Source organism: Eumetopias jubatus, unplaced genomic scaffold, assembly GCF_037043125.1.
Source record: "Eumetopias jubatus isolate StellerSeaLion01/CBP00866 unplaced genomic scaffold, mEumJub1_p1.0 scaffold_12, whole genome shotgun sequence".
In the NCBI taxonomy this organism is placed as follows: Eukaryota; Metazoa; Chordata; class Mammalia; order Carnivora; family Otariidae; genus Eumetopias; species Eumetopias jubatus.
In genome coordinates this window covers 36,940,474-36,963,807 of record NW_028274818.1, presented here as the reverse complement: position 1 = coordinate 36,963,807, position 23,334 = coordinate 36,940,474, and the positions used below count along the sequence as shown (strand labels likewise).

At 35.1% G+C, this 23,334-nt stretch overlaps 1 protein-coding gene across 6 annotated transcripts in view; it reads right to left on the bottom strand.

The window, feature by feature from the left end:
* Positions 1–23,334, bottom strand: part of RCOR3 (REST corepressor 3) — a 53,593-nt gene that overhangs the window by 26,563 nt on the left and 3,696 nt on the right. For 4 of the 6 annotated variants that reach the window (XM_028125788.2, XM_028125786.2, XM_028125787.2 and 1 more), the window contains exons 3-7: positions 17,529–17,606; positions 14,653–14,705; positions 12,652–12,813; positions 11,133–11,257; positions 10,297–10,375 (exon numbers count right to left, since the gene is read on the bottom strand). In XM_028125788.2, coding sequence (XP_027981589.2) covers positions 10,297–10,375; positions 11,133–11,257; positions 12,652–12,813; positions 14,653–14,705; positions 17,529–17,606 — 497 coding nt within the window. Of the gene's footprint in view, positions 1–10,296; positions 10,376–11,132; positions 11,258–12,651; positions 12,867–14,652; positions 14,706–16,970; positions 17,154–17,528; positions 17,611–23,334 lie in introns of those variants that run through there. The other 2 variants (XM_028125791.1, XM_028125790.1) reach the window with 2 other exon arrangements.

Genomic DNA, 23,334 nt, shown 5'->3' with positions numbered 1-23,334 from the left:
ATACAGGGCCTGAAAAAAAAAAGCTGTAACTTATTAAGTGCAAAGTTTTTTAGGAAAATTAAAAAGGGGCAAATGAGGAATTACGACAAGTGGCAGATAATACTTCATTCTCACTTCAGAGTTGTTGAAAGAGAACTATGCCTCTAAAGATTAAAAAGGACACAGAATTATCTTAATCTTAACATTTCTAAACTCTAAATCTATTTATCTGTGAATAAAATAAAATGTGAATTTGTATTTTGAAAGAGGTTAGGATAGTTCAAATAATAAGGACCATGAACTCCTAAGTAAGATTTCATTATTACTTGCAATATTCTTAAAGTGTGATATAAAAATACAGTGTTATTCTGTGCTTCTGAGACAGGAATTCATTTGAAACGGTGCCCACTAGGTTGAAGGGCAACCTAATTTCAACTGATTAGATTTAATGCTCCAATTCTTTAGAAAAGGAACTCTGAGTAAAAGTCAAAAAACAATCATAATAACGAAGCATAATCCACTTCACTGCTTAACACCTAACGCAAAGCAACCCATGGCAAATTTGATGGTCAAGGAAATCCCTCCCAGTGTAGTGCTCCTAAAATTGCTGGACAAAGTATTTTTTTAAAACATCTTTAAAAATTTAACTCTGAGGTGGCAGGGAAGTGAGAAAATTCCTCAGAGTCCAGAAATAATGAGAAAGCAGAAACCTAAGGGTCTAAGTGAGTCTGCTGGGGCTGGCATACGCCTAAGGTCCAGGCTCAGCGGGCAATAGTTGTAGGTCACAGCAGACATTGCCAGACCCCTGGGAGGGGACACATTATTGTGCGAAGCAGAAAAAAATGCTCCTGTCTTGTGGAGGAAGAGGATAATTAAAGAGAGACGTGCCTATCTCATCCTCAGCTGAATGAAAAGGGAAGATACTCAAAAAGTCTTCCCTGAGAATCCCCAATCACAGGCCTACATTAAAGCTGATTTGGGGGGCGCCTGGGTGGCTCAGTCAGTTTAAGCGACTGCCTTTGGCTCAGGTCATGATCCTGGAGTCCCAGGATCGAGTCCCGCATCGGGCTCCCTGCTCAGTGAGGAGCCTGCTTCTCCCTCTAACCTTCCCCCCTCTCATGTACTCTCTCTCTCTCATTCTCACTCTCTCAAAATAAGTAAATCTTTAAAAAAAAAAAAAAAGCTGATTTGGGGACTAAATTTATATGAACTGTCTGACCTGAAAAATCCCAAATCGGAAATTTAAAGTGTCTCAGGTTGGTAGGGCCTTCAGACACTTAGCAAAAACAAATGCAAAGTGTCTCTAGAAAAATGCATTTTAAACCCAGGTCTCAAAAATTTTCCACAAGTATGTTCCAAGGAAAATGAGGTCCCAACCACAAACTGCTAAACAAGCTCCATGAGTGAGAGACAGCAGAAGCAAACAATAGAATTAGATCTGCAAAGACTGCAGATATTAGAATTACTGGATAGGGGCGCCTGGGTGGCTCAGTCGTTAAGCATCTGCCTTCAGCTCAGGTCATGATCCCAGGGTTCTGTGATCAAGCCTTTCCATCAGTCTCCCTGCTCCGAGGGAAGGCTGCTTCTCCCTCTCCCACTCCCCCTGCTTGTGTTCCCTCTCTTGCTGTCTCTCTCTCTAATAAATAAATAAAGTCTTAAAAAAAAAAAAGAATTACTGGATAAAGAGAATACAACAAATGTGTTACATGTGCATAAAGAGATAAATGACAGAATTGAAAATATGGAATATTCTTTTAGGAGTCTATCAAAACTGACTAAGCAGATATGTAAAAGAACCAAACAGAACATCTAGAAATTAAAAAATAGTATAAATAAGATTAGAAACTCAGTGGATGGGTTCCTTAGCAGATTAGACAGAGCTCAAAAGAACAGGAGTGACTTAGAATGTACATATGATAAAAATTACCACAATGCAGTACAGAAATATGGAAAGACAAAAAGATGGAAAATGAGTGGTTAAGAGACATGTGAAACTCCATTAGATTTCTAAAAGGATTCCCAAAAGAAAGAATAGAGAGAATGAGGAAGACAATATTCAGAGGCAACAAATGAGAATTTCACAGAACTTAAGAAATAGGATTCAAGAAGTACGATGAATCCAAAACAAATTAAAAAAAAAAAATCCAGTCAGATACATTAAAGTGAAACACCACTAAAGACAAAGAAGAGACCATAAAAGCAGAGAAAAAGACAAATTACCTCCAAAGGAACGATAATTAGCAGCAGACTTTTCTGCAGGAATGACAGAAATCAGAAGCAGTAGAATATTATCTTTAAATAGTAATGGTAAACCTAGGAGTCTAAACCCAGCAAAACCAGGGTTTCAAGAACAAGGGAGAAATAGACATTTTGGACACACCAAAACTGACTATTTATAAGTAACAGACTCACTAAATTAACTTGTACAAGATATATTTCAGGAAAAGGGGAATCGATTTTTGAAGAAAGATCTAAGATTCAAGAAAGAATGATGAGTAAATTTTAAACATGTATGTAGATACAAATAAACAATGACTATATGTTTGAGAGATTTAAAAAAACAAGATGTAACTAAAATTGAATAAAAACAGCATATAAATCAGGAGGGTAGTGACGGAAGTCAAAACAGTCTAAGGGCCAATATTAATCAGAAAGTCATTTTTAAAAAACCCAATTATTAGACTTTAAGTTAAATACGTAGGAAAAATTTCCAGGCTACACAATAAGAATAGAAGTATAGAAACATCCCAAATTGGCAGAGAATAAAAAAGTGGAACTGGAGATGATGGAGTCTTAATGGAAAAAAAAAAAAGAAAGAAGGAAAGAAAAGAAAAGAAAAAAGCAAGCCATGAAGGAGGGGAAAACTGGAAAAAGCAAGTCAAATAAAAGGTAAAAAATAAGAAAGAACAAAAATATACAAAGATCAGTGATCATGACAGATATAAAGGGACTAAACTCTCCAGATAAATTATAAAATCCTACCAATATGCTCCTCATAAAGACACACACTTAAATTGGGAGGACATAGAAATGTTGAAAAAAACTAATAAAGATATACCAGGCAAATACTTAATAAAAGATGGCAGAGTTATATCAGAAAAAATAATTTTTAAAGCAGAAGACATATAAAATATGTAAAAATTTTTGAGACCTGGGTTTGAAGTGCATTTTTCTTTTTTTAAGATTTTATTTATTTATTTGACAGAGAGAGGGAGAGAGACAGCGAGAGAGGGAACACAAGCAGGGGGAGTGGGAGAGGGAGAAACAGGCTTCCCTCGGAGCAGGGAGCCTGATGCAAGGCTCGATCACAGAACCCCGGAATCATGACCTGAGCCGAAGGCAGATACTTAACGACTGAGTCACCCAGGTGCCCCTGAAGTGCATTCTTCTAGAGACACATATTGATAAAGGGTTCAATTCAGCAGCAGAATAAAACAATTCCAGACCTCTACTCTATGCACCTAATAACAATAGCTTTGAAATACAGAGTGTCACTTCTCAATTGATCAGATAAGCAGATAACAAAAACTACACTAGCAAGGCAAGCAGTAAGAGAACATAGATTTCAAGCATAGAACTGACAAGCTACAATTAATAGACAGAATCCTATAACTAAATGAGTATTATTTTCTTCTCAAACACACATGGAAAAACATTTATGAAAATTCTGTATTCTAGGCTTGGATGTTTCAAAACATGTCATCAAAATCCTCAACATTCCAGCCACTGAGAAGTGGGATCTATATCCCCTCCCTTGATTCTGGACCAACTTCAGTAACTCACTTAAAACCCACAGAATGCAACAGAAGTGATGTTGAATAACTTCCAAGGCTAGGCCAGAAGAGGCTGGGTAGTTTCCACTTAGTGCTTTCGAAATAAATGCTCTGGAGAAAACCAACCCATGGTAAGAAGCCAGATTACTCACGGGCCACCAGGCTAGAGAGGAATGCCAGTTGGCAGCTAGCGTATCAACGACCAGTCATGTAAGCGAGTTGAAAACCTTTGATTATATTTTGGTTGATACTGAAACATTAAAACCATTCTAAAATTAGGAATAAGGTAAAAATATTTGTTATCATAACTTCTCTTCAACATTATAGAGGTGAATCTAACCAGTTTAGTAAGGGAAGAAATAAAAGGTATGTAAGAATTGAAAAGAAATAAAACTATTATTTTCAGATGACATAAATCTCTTCATAGGAAATGCAAACGTATCTACAAATAAATTACACAAAGGCTGCTTTTCTCCCTATTATGTAGATCTCCACTTCTCTTCTACAATGTAGATTCAATGGAATATCTGTTAGGGCTTTTCTAGGAATGGATAAGCTTTAAGAGCAAAGGTCCAAGAACAGCCAACTACTTACTCCTTAAAAACCACCCCCAAGCAGTGGGACTTACCCTAGCAGCTATCAAGACTTATCATAAAGCTACAGCAATTAAGACATTGTGGGACTGACAAGAGGAGCAGAAGAGACAGTCATGCATACGCAAATAAGAACAGAATATCATTTATGATAAAGCTGACAGTGCAGACCAGTTGAAAGAGATGAACTCACTTCCATATTAGAAAACAAAAATAAAAATAGATTTCTACCTCACATCATGAACAAACCTTAATTACTGACAGAACAAGGACTTAAGTGTAAAAAGCAAAACTTGAAAGCTTAAATTTGAAAATATAAAAGAACATTGAAATTTGAATCTGTACATGCTTCTGATGTAATAGTTGTCCATCAAAAACATGTGAAGAGAGTAAAAAGATAAACCACAAACTGCTAAAAGCTGTTGGCAACACATTTAACTAAGGGATTAGTATCCAGAATGCATAAGGAATTCAGTAAGAAAAAAACTTTTATATATTCTGTCTTTAAGAAAAAGAAAAAAACAGCCCCATAGGAAAGTAAGTAAAAAAATAAAACAAAAAAAATTTTTTTAAAAAGACACAATAATAGACAATAAACAGATGGAAAAATATTCAGCTCATTAGTAATCTGATGAAATCGAGAACACAATGATACCATTTCATATTACCAGATTTGTAACATTTTAAAAGTCTGATTATATCAAGTGTTGGCAAGGAAGTAGATAAGTACTCTTACAGCCCAAGAGAAGTACAACTGACCCTTGAACAATGCAGGGGATGGGGACACTGACCTTGCCTGCAATCAAAACTCTGTGTGTAACTTGTGACTCCTCAAAAACTTAATTACTAACAGCCTACTGTTGATCAGAAGCCTTACTGACAACACAGTTGATCAACACATCTTTTGTATGTTGTATGTATTATATACCATATTCTTACAATAAACTTAGCTAGAAAAAAGAAAATGTTTTGAAGAAAATCTTAAGGAAAAGAAAATAAATCTACAGTACTGTACTTATTGAACACATCTGCATGAAAGCAGACCCACGTAGTTCAAACCTGTGTTGTTCAAGAGTCAACTTTACTAGGTAACGGCAAAGATGAACATGGTTATAACCCTAGAGTAATTCCATTCCAAACACTCCTAGGGTCCTAGGGTATTATTTACTCAATAAGTCACTGGTGGCATTTTGGTGGAACAAATCTGTGCTGTGCATTTCAGGAGAGTTAGCATGGCTTTCCCAGCATATGCCACTGTAATAATGAAAAACCCCTCCATAACTTCTAAATGCCCCATAAGGAGGCAATACTAAACCTACTAAACCTGAGAAGCACTATTCCAAAAGAACTCTTATATGTGTGTATTCAGGAAATATTATCAGTATTGTGTACAATAATAATAAACACGAAATGATGTCCATTGGTAAGAAATGGTAAGTTGTGGCACATGCATATAATGGAACACTGTAATATAGCGAGGAAAATGAACTGCAAAAACATGTTGGATAACAACAACAAAATGCAAGTAGCTGAAAGACATATATGATTCCATTTAAATAAAAGTTTGAGGTGGACAAAACTCAATGACGGTCAGAGATACATACGTATGTGATAAAACTATTTTAAAAAGGAAGTGAATAACTGATAGAGTTCAGGATAGGGTTCCCTTTTCAGGATAGAGGTTCTCTGGAGAGAAGGGAGAGGGGTACAATTAAGGAAACATACACACAGGACTTTTGTTTCTTAACCTCAGTGATGGAGATGCCGATTGTTTTACTCTTCTTCAAACTCTACATACTGTATGATAATATATAGTTCACAATTTTTAAAAGTTTATAAAAAAAACCTTCTATATAATGTGTCAATAACATGCAGAAGCAGGTATGCAGATCTGTGTTAAAGGCAGTAATACAGTATCATTCCTGCCTGTGTCCCTATCATTTGTGAAAGAGCAGAGGAATGAATGAAGCTGCTGACATACAGTACCTGCCCTGAACCACAACCTGGAAAATTCCCTTTAACATTTTTTTTTCAAGATTTTACTTATTTATTTGGGGGGGGCGTGCAGAGGGAGAAGCAGACTCCCCGCTGAGCAGGGAGCCTGCCTCCGCGGCTTGATTCCAGGACCCTGGGATCATGACTTGAGCCGAAGGCAGACGCTTAACCGACTGAGCCACCCAGGCGCCCTCCTTTTAACATTTTTTAACTTATACTTTCCTTATGCTAATAGTATGAGATCACAGGCAAACAAAGGCCAAATGCATATGTATCATCTCACATTGTTGGACAGAACAGAATTACACATACATAAGTTCTCTAGATAACTCAAATCCCTAATCTCTTACATTTATACAGTAAATAAGTTTATAATGTATATTTGCATTCATTATAATAAATTTGACTGAATGCTTACTATGTTTCTGGCCCTATAGATAGATTCTTGCTCTTAAAGAGCTTACCACAAAGTGATAGGCAGGCAAAACAGGGGACCCCCAACGAGTATTTTAATAGATTTAAAGAAAAATAAGGAGGTGGTCAATTCAAGATAAAGCACAGGAGAGATTTCATAAAGAAGTACATTTTACAAAGTTATAAGGAATTGCCTAGGCAGATTTGGGAAGAAAGACAATTCCAGAAAAAAAGAACCAACATAACCACAGGACAAAAGCCAGGGACCTTAAGACTTTTCTAAAACACTGTTAGTAATTTGAAATATGTGGGGTGGGTTGGGGTGGGGAATGCCGCACTAGAGAGCTCTGTGTTTTATCCTAATCCTACAGACAAAGCCATGGAAGGGTTGCAAGCAGTAAGTCTGGTTTCATGTGCTCTCTCTCTCTCTCATTCTCTCTCTCAAATAAATAAAATCTTAAGAAAAAAAAAATTGCTTTGGCAACAGGGTTAAAGAACAGACTGGAGGGGGTAGTGTGGAGAGTCAAGAGGCCAGGAGGAAAGACAGAAAATTCCAATAATTCAGAGAAAAGATGAAAACCTAGAAGTAAGGCAGTTGCATAGAACATAAAGGACAAAATTTACAGTTACTTGAGAGAAAAAATTAGGGTGACAGACATAGGGGAGAGTATGTGCTATGGGTGAACCCTGTGAATTGTGGAACACTGATGAAGCACAGACCTGTACTCCTAAAACAAATAATACATTATATGTTAATAAAAAAACTAAAAAAAAAAGATAAAATGAACAGAATTGCAAAAGTATAGACTAGTATAAAATAATAATAGAGAAAGAAAAAAGTCACTAAAATTGAGACACAAGAGTTAAAAAAGTAGACAAAGGCCACCTGGGTGGCTCAGTTAAGTGTCTGCCTTTAGCTCAGGTCATGATTCTGGAGTCCCGGGATCAATCCCCAGATCCCTAAATCGGGTTCCCTGCTCAGTGGGGAGTCTGCTTCTCCCACTGCCCCTCACCCTGCTCATATTTTCTCTCTCTCTCTCAAATAAATAAAATCTTTAAAAAAATTTTTAAAAATTAAAAAGTAGACAAGAATCACAGAATCGCCTGAAACCAATATTGTACTGTATGCTAACTAGAGTTTATATAAAATTTGAAAAATAAAATAGGCCACTGGGGCGGGGGGGGGGGAAGAATCATAGAATCAGTAAGTCAAAGAAGAGATTTTCAGGAAGAAGGGAGAGGTCAGTAACTTGAAATGATATAGAAAGCATAAGCAGAATACAATGAACAATCAGTCACTGGATGTGGCAGTTAGGTTGACCTCCGTTAGCTGTTTCAGTGACGTGGAAAGACAGAAGCCTGATTGAAGTACAGTCAAAAGAGAAGTAGTAGGAAGGAGCAGAGTTTTTTCTAGAATGGTAGAGAGATAGTTTACGCTTTTACACAGAAGACATGAGCATAATTTGGGCTACAATGAAAAGGTTGAAGATACAGCATTAGAGGGATAACTGATGGGAAAAGTTGTAGTCATGACATGAAGGGACAGACAGGATCAAACAAGGGAAGGGACCTTTGTTACGTGAGAGAGAGGCATTGAGGCAGACTTCATTCAGTAAATGTTCCAGAGTATCATTTCATAGTAATAGATCTATAAGATTTTTGAAATTTTAATGTTCTCAGTATAAACATGCTCAGATGAAAAGGGTAGTAGAGTAGCACAGAGGTCAGAGAGAAGGCTGGAATTTAAGGGAGTTCCTGCTTGATATTTTCTCTGTTAAGTTACCAGCCAAGCTTTTGGGGGGAGTGGAGAGACGGTAGGTGATGTGTAGAAAGGGATGCATGTTCAAAATACCTGCTCAAACAATGAATAAAACAACCTTTTATTCAAGATCTACTATGTACTGCGTGTGGTAAGAAGTGCTTCTGTACATATTATCTCTTTGATTCCCAAACAATCCTATTGTTTTCATTTTACCAAGGGAAAACACTGAGGCTTAGAGGTTAAATAAACACTGAGAGGCATAAGGACTGCACTGAGATCTGAAATCATTTTTTCTAAGTGGCAACAATTTACATGATTGTGTCATTTTCTCCTGCTGTGCCTCTCAGACCAAGAATAGCAACAGACCCAGCATTGTGGGTTCATAGGGTTAGGGAAGGTATGGCAGAGGATAGGGAAAGGGGAGTTAAAGATACGGGAAAAGAGCAATTTAAGTAGTTGATCACTGGGTCTATGGCTGAGGGAAACTAGGCAGACTTGGGAAAAAATGAAGGAATCAAGTAATTTGAGAACACTTAGCAGTAGTAAGAAAATCAGTAAAATAACAAATTGAGGTAAGAGTAGGATCCTTAAAATGTCACTGATCGAGTTTAAGATGATGACAAGGGCCAGAATGGGCCAAAGGCACTGAGGAATGCAGGTCATTAAGTAAGATGAAGTTACATTGTCTCCCAATTTTGATCTTCACTAATCCACAGCTGTCTATACCTCACAAGCCTTTACCCTTCAATATTTGGTCTATTTTTTACAATTATGTGATTCCTTGCCTGTGTAAATGAGTATGGATATCAATTTAGCCTTTTCCTAGTGATCTGAAGTCATCATTATTATCATCATTTTGAGGAACAGGAGTGCTTTTCTAGTTGGGGATTCTTCCATCTCTTCCTTTGCGGCAGCTTTTATTTTCACTGCTGTCAGTACCCAGCTACTACAGATCATCTCCAACTTATGACGGTTCCAGTTACAGTTTTTCAACTTTACGATGGTATGAAAGCCACAGGCATTCGACAGAAACCGTACTCTGAATTTTCTTTTTTTTCCAAGCAGGCGATGTGCAGTAAAACGCTCTCTCATGATGCTGGGTGGGGGCAGTGAGCCGCAGCTCCCAGTCGGCCACGCAAACACAAGAACAACCGATACCCTGACAACCACTGTGTGTATTTACAACCATTCTGTGTTTCACTTTCAGTACAGTATAGGCTCTGTGTTAGATGATTTTGCCCAACTCTAGGCTAATGTATGTTCGGAGCACATTTAAGGTAAGCTCGGCTAAGTGTTGACGTTTGCTAAATTAGGTATATTAAATGCAGTTCTGAATTACAACATTTTCAGTTTATGATGAGTTTATTGGGATATAACCCCATTGTAAGTTGAGGAAGATCTAATTTCTAATTTGCTATAATATGGAACAAAACAAGTGTTTTTAAGAAAAATTGGGTAACAAAACCAGAAAGTTGAATTTTACACAATATTATACTCATATTGTATCATCTGAGGGTGGTTTTCTTTCTTTGGATTGAAGATTAGCAATTGTGGCAGGGCTTTTACACTTCTAAGTGGATGAGATAACCCAACAATTATTTAACCTACTGGCTAACTGGGAGTTCTAGATATTACTTTTTTTCCCAAAAAACCTTTAATATTGAAATTTACTACTTCCTACACCATGATATAAAAATGTTTTTCTTAACATTAAGTACAATTTATTCTCTTTTGCATGGATTTGTAGAACAATTACAAGCACTCTAATGATAATCATTACCTCTTTCTTGGCTTCTTTTTTTGGATCATAATCACTATCATTTCCATCCATTGGGTGTGTTTCTTCTACATCATCATCACTGAGAAGAAACAAAGATTAGTAAACTTAATTCCCTTTTTATTCTATTCCAGTGCTCTTATCAAATTGCAATATACCTTGCTAATAATTTCACTAGACATTCACCAACAAAACAAGAGGTGTCCTTGGGAAGATGACCTTCTATAATTTAGATTTTTGTAGTGTTTAGAAACATTTATCTTTTTGGGTATATAGAATCAAGTTAGCAAACATGTCTACCTAAAAGACAGAGATGCAATAGGAAAGAAATTTAGAAAGAATATCATTTGGGAAAGAGAACACATATATTAATTGATATAATACTTATTTCATTTCTCCAGTTGGAGGATAAACACAAACACCAATAAGCAAAATGATTTTGTACCACCAGAAAGATATAGCTACAATAATGTGGACTTCAGTTACTCAGGTAATTGTATTCAGGCAATTATGGAAAGAGCATCTTCTAGAGAATATATTTCTTCATGTATTCTAAGGATATGTACTGAATATATCAATACTAAAAGGAAGCACTTGCAAGTACAGTTAAACACAGCTCAAATATAACTCAGTTGTAGTGTTTGCTGGCGATGATTAACAGTTAAAGAGTTAAAGTCCTTAACTATTAAGATTTCTGATCATTCAACTCTTCCTGGAAACATGAATGTAAGGTTAAGAAGTATTTACAATGTGTTGTGATAATTTTTCTACCTTAGGAAATGTAAGCAATCCAATACAGTGTCCCTAACAATATAACTATATAAAGGCATCCAACCTACCTGTCACCCTGATTATGTCTATTGGCTAGTTTACGAGCCTGGCGATCCATCAAGCTTGTCCTGGATCGAGTTTTTTTCCAGGAATAGTAATATTTTACAAGGCTAGCAATTGTCTTATCTGGAAGCTTGGGGAAAAAAAATCATGTTAATATCAGCAAGTTTAATTCATAAACTCTGATTAACAGAAATGAATAATATTTCTGATATTATTCTTTGATACTTAAAGGCATAGATGAAAAATATTTTCATGGGTACATTTAATAATTACAGAACTAAAAAGTACTGTTACAGTCATAGTAACCTACCACACCTATGTCATTGACATTTCTGAATGAATATTCCTATTTGTTCTGAGAGGGAAGGGGAGACAAGAAAGTCACAAACATGGTAACAATGCACCCAGATGTCCCCAACACAATGTTAGCATTCAGTGTTTGTTTTTCTTAAAGAGTTACTCTTTTCTTCCCACCTCTATAAGTTGAAATTTTAAAACTGATACATAATTAACATACCTGAAAATCCACCAGTTTAAAATGTACAATTCAGTGGTTTCTAGCATATTCACTAAGTTATGCAACCATCACTATTTAATTCCAGACATTTTCATAACTTCAAAAAGAAACATTAGTAGTCATCCCCTGGTCTTGCCTTACCCCAGTCTCTGACAACAAGTAATCTACTTTCCATCTCTATGGATTTGTCTATTCTGGACATTTCATATAAATGAGATCATACACTATGTGACCTTTCATGCCTGGCTTTTGTCAGCATCATGTTTTCAAGAAAAGCTATTCAATTTTCGACAATGAATTTTTTGAATCATTTGTCTTAAATCCAGGTTTGAAGATGATAAATAATATAATCAGACTTTAGCTACCAAATAAAGTCTCTGGGTATTAAAATGACTAATCATCATGCACTGATTTGTCATACTGGCAAACAAGGACACATACTCCCAATCAAAAAGCCTCTCTTCAATTATGGAACACACTTAGATATATTTGCAAACATGATCTAATTTTCATCCGTTCAGGTTAAAAGATTCTAATGCAGCAACTTCTCAGGTTTATATTCTTTTGACACAACACTAAAAATTTAAAAACTAGAAATAGTTTTTCTCCTTAAAAACAGTGCCTAAACAATATTGAAATACAGAATTTTTAAAAATTGATTTTCACATCCAAAGGAATATAAAGTAGAAAATACAATCCTAATGTTAAAAAATGAAACATTTAAAAATAAAATTGAAATTATGATTTTTTCTCCTAGAACAAGCACATTTAATATACATATATTTAAGTCATAACAAAACAGAATTACAATGAAATAGCACATAACTGTCATGCAGTAGAGTGGTTATCGAAAATAGGGTACATACAAATGTATAGGTATTTTAAGTATCAAATATTTTTAAATATTAAAATTAGACTGAAAACTTTTTTGTATTTAGTAATCAGGACGTGTTTAATAACTGTATATCTTTCAGGTATGAATTACAGTAAAACCAAAATTACCATACCATTTGCTGAATCCTGTGAAAGCTCTTCCCATGAAAACTAAAGGCTTGTTCAAACAGGACTTTATCTTCCACTGTCCACTCATCCGGAAAGGGAGTGAAATTAGGGAGATCAGCAAGGGACTTCTCAATGTTATGTTTATGCCAGAACAACATGCCAAGTGCCTTTGAAGAGAAATCATTCCCCTTTCGTTTTAATGGACTTATGTTCCATCACACTTAAGAGAGTTAAACACAAATTAGGTTAAAATCTTAAGCCCATGACTTCAACTGAAAATACACTCACAGTTTAGAGCTTTTAATCAGGGATGCCCAGGTAGTAGACCTCATTTATTTATTTCTTTTAAATCAAGGCCTCAGAACAGTGAATGTTCTTACATACCACATTTGCTGCATAATCTAGGAAAAACAGTGAGCTGAGGAGAGTGACTGTAATTACTAAAGCAGGTGTGTAGACTCGTATCAAGACTGACCCACATTTACTCATTTGTCAATGTGTAGAGAAAAACATGCTAAAAGGAAAAATATCCAGTAAATACTTGAATAAAACTATCAATCATAACACCAAACTAGAAGTGCTCAGTTGAGACATAGTAGAAAAATATTTAAGTTTTAACATTTTAGGAGTATATACCATGGGCTGAACAGTTTCAAGGAGTACCTCAATTGCAACCTTAATAATATTTACCACATATATTTTTTAAAGTTCTTTATTGTCATAATGCACACAAAGAATTATTATGAAGCATATTAATAACTTCAATGACTTTATTACCAAATCAGAGGAAAGCCCGAAATGGGTAATTTCTAAACTTCCACAACTTTCCCTTCTATAGTTAAGTAAGTTGTAGGTCTTTATCTTTACTATAAGGTACTGAGTATCAAATTTCACTTTTTAAAAAGAGATATAGCAACTTTTTATTTTTATTTTATTTTTTTATAAAGATTTTATTTATTTATTTGACAGAGAGAGCGGCAGTCAGAGGGAGAGGGAGAAGCAGTCTCCCCACTGAGCAGGGAGTCCGACATGGGGATCGATCCCAGGACCCTGGGATTGTGACCTGAGCTGAAGGCAGATGCTTAACCGACTGAGCCACTCAGACGCCCTATAGCAACTTTTTAAATAGTAAGTTTTAAAATTAATTTCTGTACTTTAGTAATACTCCTTTAAAATGAACATATGTGCAGTCACATTTTAAAGGATTAACGTCTCAAACAAATATTAAACAAAGTCAAGAATTAAAAACAAAAGAATCAAAGGCTTCAAAAATCACAAAAAAAGTTAACTATGTTTAGATAAACATCTCAATTTCTAGAAATGACTTTGTATTATTTAACCATGGTGCTAACTATAAAGTTAGCTCTTAATAATCCAGATTACAGATAATTCACTTATTTTACTATTTTGATAAAGGTTGATCTAATAATTAGTTGAAAATAGATTTAAGAATCTCTATTTCATTTTTATTTTTTCATGTTCTTCATTCCCTCATTACAAGGGATAATGAATCATATGTCCCATGTAGATCTCCTTTTAAAGTTATCTAATAAAAAAGCCCCCCAAAAAATAAATTAAAAAATTAAAAAACAGGCCTTCATAAATTATTTCTTTCAAAACTGAAGTCTTAAATATTTCTTTAAATAAAAAGTTTAACTTCTAGGTCTTTCAGATTAAAAGATCACAGAGAATTACCTATATTCAAAAAAAAAAAATTCCTTTTGGTAAGCATTTGCCAGAATAATATAAATGCTTTCAGATACTTTTAGAACTCAAAGCAGAGTAAGAAACAGAGGTATTGAGAGAAAATGTTCAAGCCCTTGAGATGAACAATGTTTATAAAAGCAAAATCCATAATTTTGAAAGGTCAGACTTTGCTAGGACTTTTGTGGTATCTGTAAAATTGGTTGAACTGCACTTTCTTAGGACAGAAACAACCAGGAGATGTTTTTTGGATTTGGTAAATACTGAGGCAAGCTTTAATATTAAAATGTTTCTCTACATACCTGTTCCACATTGTAGCCATGTTTCTCCTTTGCAATTGCAATATATTCATCCACTGCAATGAAACAATGTTACATAATTAATTATTCTTATTTACTTCATGTGCTCAAATCTAGTTTTTTTTTTTTAACAAAGCAAAATAAAAATATTATATTCCAGGGCTTTTCCAGGGAAAAGTCCTTTTCCATGAAATGTTACAAAAAAAGACTTTTACTTCTACAAACAGGATCAGAAGCTTCCTTGATTTAAAATTTTGCTTAGTATGATTTATCTCTAAGATTATACAGCATATACTTATTAAATTCAATGATGTTATGTAATTATTTTTGTATATAAAAAAGACCAATCTGTATATAGCCAACAGAACCTAATTACAGTGTAAAATATTAGATAATCTTCATTTTTCTGTTGCAGTCTTTATTTGAAGGGACTTAGCTGTTTCAGACCCCATCTCGTAGTAAGAGTTGGCCCAAAGCCTTTACCTTCCCACTTCTGACTGCTGTACAAAGGATGGCTTATCTATGGTTTTGCCAGCTATACGTAATAACGACATGTTTAAATATGCTTCGGTAGCCCTAAATTTTCTTCAGCTCTTCCTGCAAGCTGTACAGAAGGTGTCTGAATATTCCATTTTCATTCATCCTCCATATGTAATCAAGCCAACAGAATTACTTAGATAAGCATAGCTTCAATGATGAGGTACAGGCTATTTTAAGGCCTCACTGCTGAGATGTCTGCCATTTCAGTCAGGAGGACTGTTTTATGTGAAATCCATATAGTCACTCCTGTTTGATCCTTTTTTAAGTATATATATATATATGAAGTGTGTGTGTGTGTGTGTGTGTGTGTATGATTTATAAAATTCTCTTTAAGCATATTTGGAGAAGCAGAGGTTAACAATTCTGATCCCAGAACAGCTAGTTTACCAGGGCTTGATTCTCAGCCTTGTTGCTAATTTTTTGACTAGAGGCAATTAACTCTTCCTTTCTGTACCTTACTTTCCTCACTCTAAAACAGTACCTTCTTCCTAGGATTAAATAAGCTAATATATATCAAGTGTTTAGAATAATACTTGGCACATTTTAGGTACTTTATATGAGTTTGCTATTATTACTAGTCAATATAAGATAATTTAATATAAAAAATGATATTATAACAATAATGCTATTAGAATAACAGCTATTTTTTATGGATGCTATTATAGTTCCCTAAGACTGTAAACTTTTGCAGAAAATCCAAATATTATATAATGTTTGTTTAGAACTTAAATACATAGCACTTAAACACAAGACAGGTCTAAATATAAGCTTTTTAAATTTAACAAAAATGTCCTACAGTCCTATAAACAGAAGGCTAAACAACACCAGTCAATCTGTGGTTTCCAACCTTTGCTATGCATTAGAATCAGTGGGGGAGCCTTTAAAAAGTAAGTTCAGGAGCACCTGGCTGGCTCCGTCAGAAGAGTGTGCAACTCTTGATCTCGGGGTCATGAGTTCAAACCTCATGTTCAAGCCTCATACAGAGATTACTTAAAAATAAAATCTTTAAAAATAAATAAAATAAAAAATAAAAAGGAAGTCCAGACTCCACCCCTAAAGATTCTGATTTAATTGGTTTGAGATAAAGACCAGACATCAGTACTGTCTTTTAATAAGTTCCCCCAAGTGATCCCAATGCACAGCCAGGGTTGAAAACCACTGCCCGAGATCTTCAGTCTAGGATATTCTACATGGACACCACACAATCAGGATATGTTGGCTTTCTGAATTTTGTCTTCCACACCTTGTTAAGAAATGCACCACTGAACAAAACAGTGCGAGGACAGCAAAAGCCAGTGATACCCTGATGCTCAGTTTATGAATGAAAACCTTTGCTGTAATGAGAACTGAACCAGAGAAACCTGATAATCTCCCTCAGGTTTCTCAGTATACAGTCCCAGGCCAAATGTGCAATTTTGTATTTTCTGTTAAGAATGCCTCAAGGGCATGTAATTCCTAGATTACCAGCTAGACCTTTTGCTGGTATTCCGAAACTGTCAAATAGGAAGAATTATCAGGTATGCAGCAAAATACTCAATTTTCAATTTTTAGTTCTCTTATCGCATCAATAAGTATGCTTAGACTTACTATGCACATGATATATAGGACATCATTAATTTTCATGGGACTAAATAAAACATTATGGGACATCTTTAAGATTTAGTAAATATTTTTAAATATTTTACAGCAGCAAGAATAGCTGTGCAGTGATTTTTTTGTTTGTCTGCTTTAACAAATTCAATGATAACTGAATGGAGGGGTGGGGATCTTAGTTTTGTTACCTGCACGTTTCCTATATCTGATGTGCCGCAAAGGATCAGGTCCGCTACATCACATTGAAGTCTAAAGCCACACCATGATTCAAGAAGTGCATGGTCAATGATCCAGAAGGTCTCCGTCCAGAAATGGAGAGCTCAAAGATGACCTGATTGATGGCTGCTGAAGTCAGTTCTTTCCCCTTTCCTCTTTAAAATGGTAATGATAGTGGGCTCTTTGAAGTTTGAAGGCATTTCTTTACAGCTCCATATACTGAGGAAAAGCCTGTGCAGATGTCTACATAGTAACTCCCTCCCCTGCTTGAGGATTTAAGCAGCAATGCCATCAGATCCTAGGTATTTTCAGTCTTCCTGGGCCTGACACAAATTGGAATGATCAACCCACTATCTTTCAAAAGGAAAAACATTCTAATATAACAACCTCCATCAAAAACAAAACAAAACAAAACAAAGACAGACTGTTTTCTTATGAGACTCTAAGCGACCCAAAAAAATATATAAGTTGCATTTTGAATTGGCTGACAGATCTCTATTGACATAAACATTCAATTTCAGAAAACTTACATTTGGCATCTGGGATACTGTGATATGGAGACCACACAAGCATTCCTCCATTGTCTTTATCTGTATACTTTGTAGCACCTGGGGAAAAAATGCATTACTTTAAATATGATAGATTTTATGTACATTTAAAATAAGTATAAACAAAGTAAGCTTTATTTCTATTTTAGTACAGTACCTGCAAGAGAACAAAGGAACAAAGTACGAGGAAACAGAAGGAAAACGGATTTACATTAAATATACTAAGTATTTCATTTATGGAATTGAAAATTTCACAAAGACTGAACTTAATCCCCTTTAAAGAGAAAGACTTTCTTAAGGACACTACATAGCTCTATTTCTTGACAGGAAATAAACTTGATTTAACCTTCTAACATTATTTGGGAATCATTAAAAATTCTGACTTAAAACTAGAGAATACCTCAGGTGGTAAGTTATTTCTGTTTTGCCTCATATCTGAATGGGCCAAGATTACCATCATTTAAAAATACTTGTATCTGTTTTTTATGGCTTTTATTTAATCTTACTCCTTGTGAGTCTGCCAACCATTCCTTTTTAGTGTTAATTTCATTTATTACAGTTTATATTTATAAAATTATGTGCTCTGTGTAAGAAAACAAAGTCAAAAAATGTAGAAGTTAATAATGCTGTTTCTTGAAGTAATCAGTCTACCTCTATTGTAGAAGCACACCATTACTGTTGCTTATTTCTAATCTGTTATGATCTAAAAAGTCAGAAAAATCAAGCTCTATTAAAACTGCATTAAGGATAGAATGAATGAAAGCCGACACAGCTGTCCCAGTGCCAAGTACATGCCCGTGGGTTCTGTCTTTTAATTACTCAGTGGTCTTTTCTGGTTTCTTTCTAATTCCTAGGTGCATTCAAGTTAATTAAAACTATCAAGAAATGAAGCATTGTTGCCACCTACTTAAAGACTTGTCTATGAATATATCATAATTGACTTTTATGAGATATTGATAGCTACCACCAACAAATGGCAAGAAATCCAAAATTATTCACATAAAACATTAACAGAATTCTGAGGTTAAACTGTAATCATTCAGAAAGTTATAAAATATTTGGAATAAAGAACATTCACTTCCAGGGGTAAAGGAACTACTAGTATAATCTCAATCTAGAGAAGTTATCTATCCAGGAATAATCTAATATAGTTCAGTAGTTTTTAATCTTTGGAGAATCATTACACATCACTACTGCATATTCAATCAACAAATTATAGAAAATGATACATTGTTAGTGAAAATATGAAGCTAAGATTGTTTAAAAATTTTTAAAAATTTTTTACTATAAGGAAAAACTAAGGATGGAGAAAAGAGAAATGAGAGAACAGTACCAAAGTATTAGAAAAATCATATTTACAAAATGAATCTACAAGCAAACCTACTGCGTTTTGTCATTATCTTTAATAAAGAGGACAAAAAACTGAGAATTTAAGAAAATGCAAAAAGTACATTATCTAAAATTTATATTCAATGAAAACAAATTCCAATTTTAAAAACTTCAAAAACAAGATACATATTAAATAAAATAAAATACAAACACAAAAGCAAAATTGGCAGCCAAAGGAAATAAAACAGACATATCCAAGTTGGTCAGAAATCTTTACTGCTATTTCTAGTGCGTATTCTAAACTTCAATTCTTCAACATGGACTGATTTTTTCACAATGGATTATAACAATAAGATAATTTAAATCCTACTTAACAGAATAAGGAATGCAACAAAGAAAGGTTCCCATTAAGTCTCAAGTCTTAAGAGCATATCATGCTTAATATTTAAACATATTTCCTGCATCTGATTCTTGCACTATAGAAAAATCTTAACTAAAACATCTTCACGAAATGTCTCTTCTTACACAGATACAAACTATTTTTTTGTATTTTTCCCCATGAAGCATAACAGTTAAGTTTCCCAAAAAATTCTTAGGACTACAATTAAGGGCTTGATCTGACAAAAACTGACATCCAAGCTGTGGGGACTAGCAGCTCTTCTAATATGGGGGTGGGGGGGGCTAATAGGGAGAGTGATTGTGTCTGGTAGCAGAGAATGCCTAATTAGGCATTTCACAATGTTTTTTTTTTTTTTAAGATTTTATTTATTTGAGAGAGAGAGAGAGATAGCAAGAGAGAACATGAATGGGAGGCAGGGAGAGGGATAAGCAGACTTCCCGATGAGCAGGGAGCCCCAAGTGGGTCTCAATCCCAGGACCCCGCGATCATGACCTGAGCTGAAGGCAGACGCTTACCTGAGCCACCCAGGCATCCCCACAATGTTCTTTTCCTAACCTTGAACTAAATTCCACCATTTTTAATCATGTATGTGTCAACTAGGCCAAGGAGATGACTGATGTTCACAGGAAATGAGGTATTTTAATATAATGGTTGAGTGTAACCATTATAGAGCCAGACTCTAATTCGAATTCAAGCTCTGCCATTTCTCAGCTTTGTCATCTTAGGGAAATTTACCTATATTGTCCATGCCTCAGTTTAATTCTTTAAAAATACAGATGATTAGGGGTACCTGGGTGGCTCACTCGGTTAAGCAGCTATGGATTTCAGCCCAGGTCATGATCTCAGGGTCCTGGGATCCAGGGCCCACACTGAGCCCCCATGCCGGGCTTCCTACTCAGTGGGGAGTCTGCTTGAGGATTCTCTCTCCCCCTCTCCCTCTGCTCCTCCCCACCCTGGCATACAGTATGCATTACCTAAACATTATTATAATATATGCTCATTGAAAGCAGTTTCTTGTTCCCTTCTATCTCTACTCTGAAAAGACTTCTTGTCACCTTATCAAATAACACAAATGAATAAAAACTCAAGGGGCTCTAACACAAACAGCTGATGTCTTCTCTCACCAAACCCTTGAAAATGAGATTGGATGGGGCTCCTGGGTGGCTCAGTCATTAAGCGTTTGCCTTCGGCTCATGATCCCAGGGTCCTGGGATTGAGTCCCACATGGAGCCCCACATAGGGCTCCCTGATCCGCGGGAAGCCTGCTTCTCCCTCTCCCACTCCCCCTAGTTGTGTTCCCTCTCTCAGTCAAATAAATAAATAAAATCTTAAAAAAAAAGAGAGAGAAAATGAGATTGGATAGCTGAAATGACCTTTTTGTTTTTCTAACAACTCAGACCTGACTTCTCTCCTATAAAAGGAGAAAGTAACTTGTATTATTAAAATACTGGATGCTTTGCATCCAATAAAGTTCTATCCTTTCCATTATAAAGGCTGGAGAAAAATATCTAAAGGACATAAACTCAATATTTATTTTGCTTTTATGTGTAACAATATTTAGCATTTTATCTCAAAACTGTCCGATACTCAGAATAATACTGAAGGGATGCCTGGGTGGCTCAGTCAGTTAAGCATCTGCCTCTGCATCAGGTCATGATGCCAGGATCCTGGAATTGAGTCCCACATCCGGCTCCTTGCTTAGCAGGGAGCCTGCTTCTCCCTCTGCCTGCCACTCTTCCTGCTTGTGCACACACTCTCTCTCTCTCTCTCTGACAAATAAATAAAATCTTTGAAAAAAGGAAAGAAATAATACTGAAAATTAAGCTTGCCTCACCAACAAAATAATCCAGCCTTAGAAAGAGCCTATCTTCCAAATAGATTAAAAAACAAACCAAAGCCTAGATAGCAAGCTACACTTGGGGCACCTGGGTGACTCAGTCGGTTAAGTGGCTGCCTTCAGCTCAGGTCATGATCCTGGGGTCCTGGGATCAAGCCCCACGTCTGGCTCCCTGCTCAGCGGAGAGCCTGCTTCTCCCTCTCCCTCTGCCTGCCACTCTGCCTACTTGTGTTCTCTCTATCTGTCAAATAAATAAATAAAATCTTAAAAAAAAAAAAAGCAAGCTACTCTCATTTTTAAAGACTGTATAGTAGCATGACAGTTCTGGAAACAAAATTATTAAACAATTTTTAAAAGTATGAAATGAAACACTTAAAAGTTTAAACCTTTTGAAATCTTTTAGATATCTTAACTGCAGTTGGTAAAGTACATTTATAAGACCAATTGGGGAAAACCAACAACTAAAAAAACAAAAGTATAATTTTGATAAGCTAGGATTTTTACACCAATAGCAAATTTCAAAATAAGTACAAAAATAAAAATCCACTTCTTAGATTTAAGACATTTAGAATAAGGATTTTGATGGAAATCATGGTACAAATGTTCTATATAAAGAACTTAAGTACTGAGAATATTAAGACACACATATTTTTAAAAATTCTCCTATTTATGAACTGGGTTCTCACTTACATATTTAATTCACTACCTTCAAACTGGGATAAATAACGACTTTCCAAGAGGTACATAAGCATAAGTAAGTTTTATGGGAATCAATTTTCAGAACTTTAGTTTCCCTGTGGGCTCTTTCCCAAGACAATCGGCCTGAGAACTCACCTGCAGTCTAAGCTATATGCTCATTCTACTTATGACCTCCTTCACAAACGCCCTTCTCTCACTTAAAAAAAAAGGGGGGGTAGCTCTCTCATCCCATCCTACATCTGACAAGAGTACATCGCCCCAAATTTTAAGACCTCTACAGTGCCAAACAAAGGGTGTCGGCAAGGCTCTCCTTTACTCAAGGCATCATAGCTATTACAATTCCAATCAATTACACATTAATTGTAATAACTCAAACCAGAAGAGACTTAACACTTAGAACCTTATGTTCACAAGAATACATATTACAGTGGTAGAGAAATTGGATAGGTGATCAATAAAGCACATTCAAGCACAAAAATATAAAATTCCGTGGGGGAAAATGCATGGAAATGATTTCAAAGATAAAAAGGGAAAATGTAAACTTTCAGACTGTTCACCTATTCATACTTTTTATAAAATAGATACTATCATATTACTCTAGTATTTATATTTAACTGGATGCATTTAAAATAAGGGTATAATGGCTTTATTTCAAAGTGCTAATATTTTCAATACACTGGAGATATGTTTTTCAACTATTTAAACACAGCAGTAAGTGACAGATATTAAAAATATGCGAGAAAGTATTTTTTTGAAAATTCTTTTATGAATATACAAGCAAAACATTTTGAAGACAATTGCTTTATAGACAATAATTTTCACCTAATCTTATGATATAGTTAACATTATCTCCCTTTCACAAATGAGAAAATAAAGGCATGGATACATCAGGTAGTTTGTCAAGGTCACTACGCCATATTAGCTAAAAGGCATACGGGAAGAGGTGAGACTTAATCACCACACGAAACTGCTCCTCCTTGATATACAAATAGTCAGGAGGCACTAAATAAAAGTTGGTAATTGAAAAACCTGGAGAAAAAAAGGCACCTGAGAAAATAATCAAATCCAGTTAGTAAATTTTTATAAAGGCATTCTTAGCAATGGCGTTAACATAAACTGTTCCTAAACTTATATTCAGTAGTTCCAATTTAAATCACAATTCTTCTCATATTTTCTAAAATACTCATTTTAGTAAGTCATTCTGTGTTTGATTTCTATCATCACTATTAACTCCTCCAATAAAAATATCCTACACACACACACACACACTTTAATTTTCCTATATTCTGATCATAATCTTGGTACCTAAGGAATTTTTCTTCCAAATAATTTGGTTATGGGTAAATAATCTCCATGAAGGTAGACTGAATGGTTTATGAGACTAAAGACAAAGGTGTGAAGGAGAAAAGGAGAGACAGGAATTGACCATTTCTCAATTTCTATCATTAATAAATATCTCTTTTCCTTTTACCTTTTCCAAGGAAATACGCTTCTTACCAAATTATATTGAATTGATGTGAAGT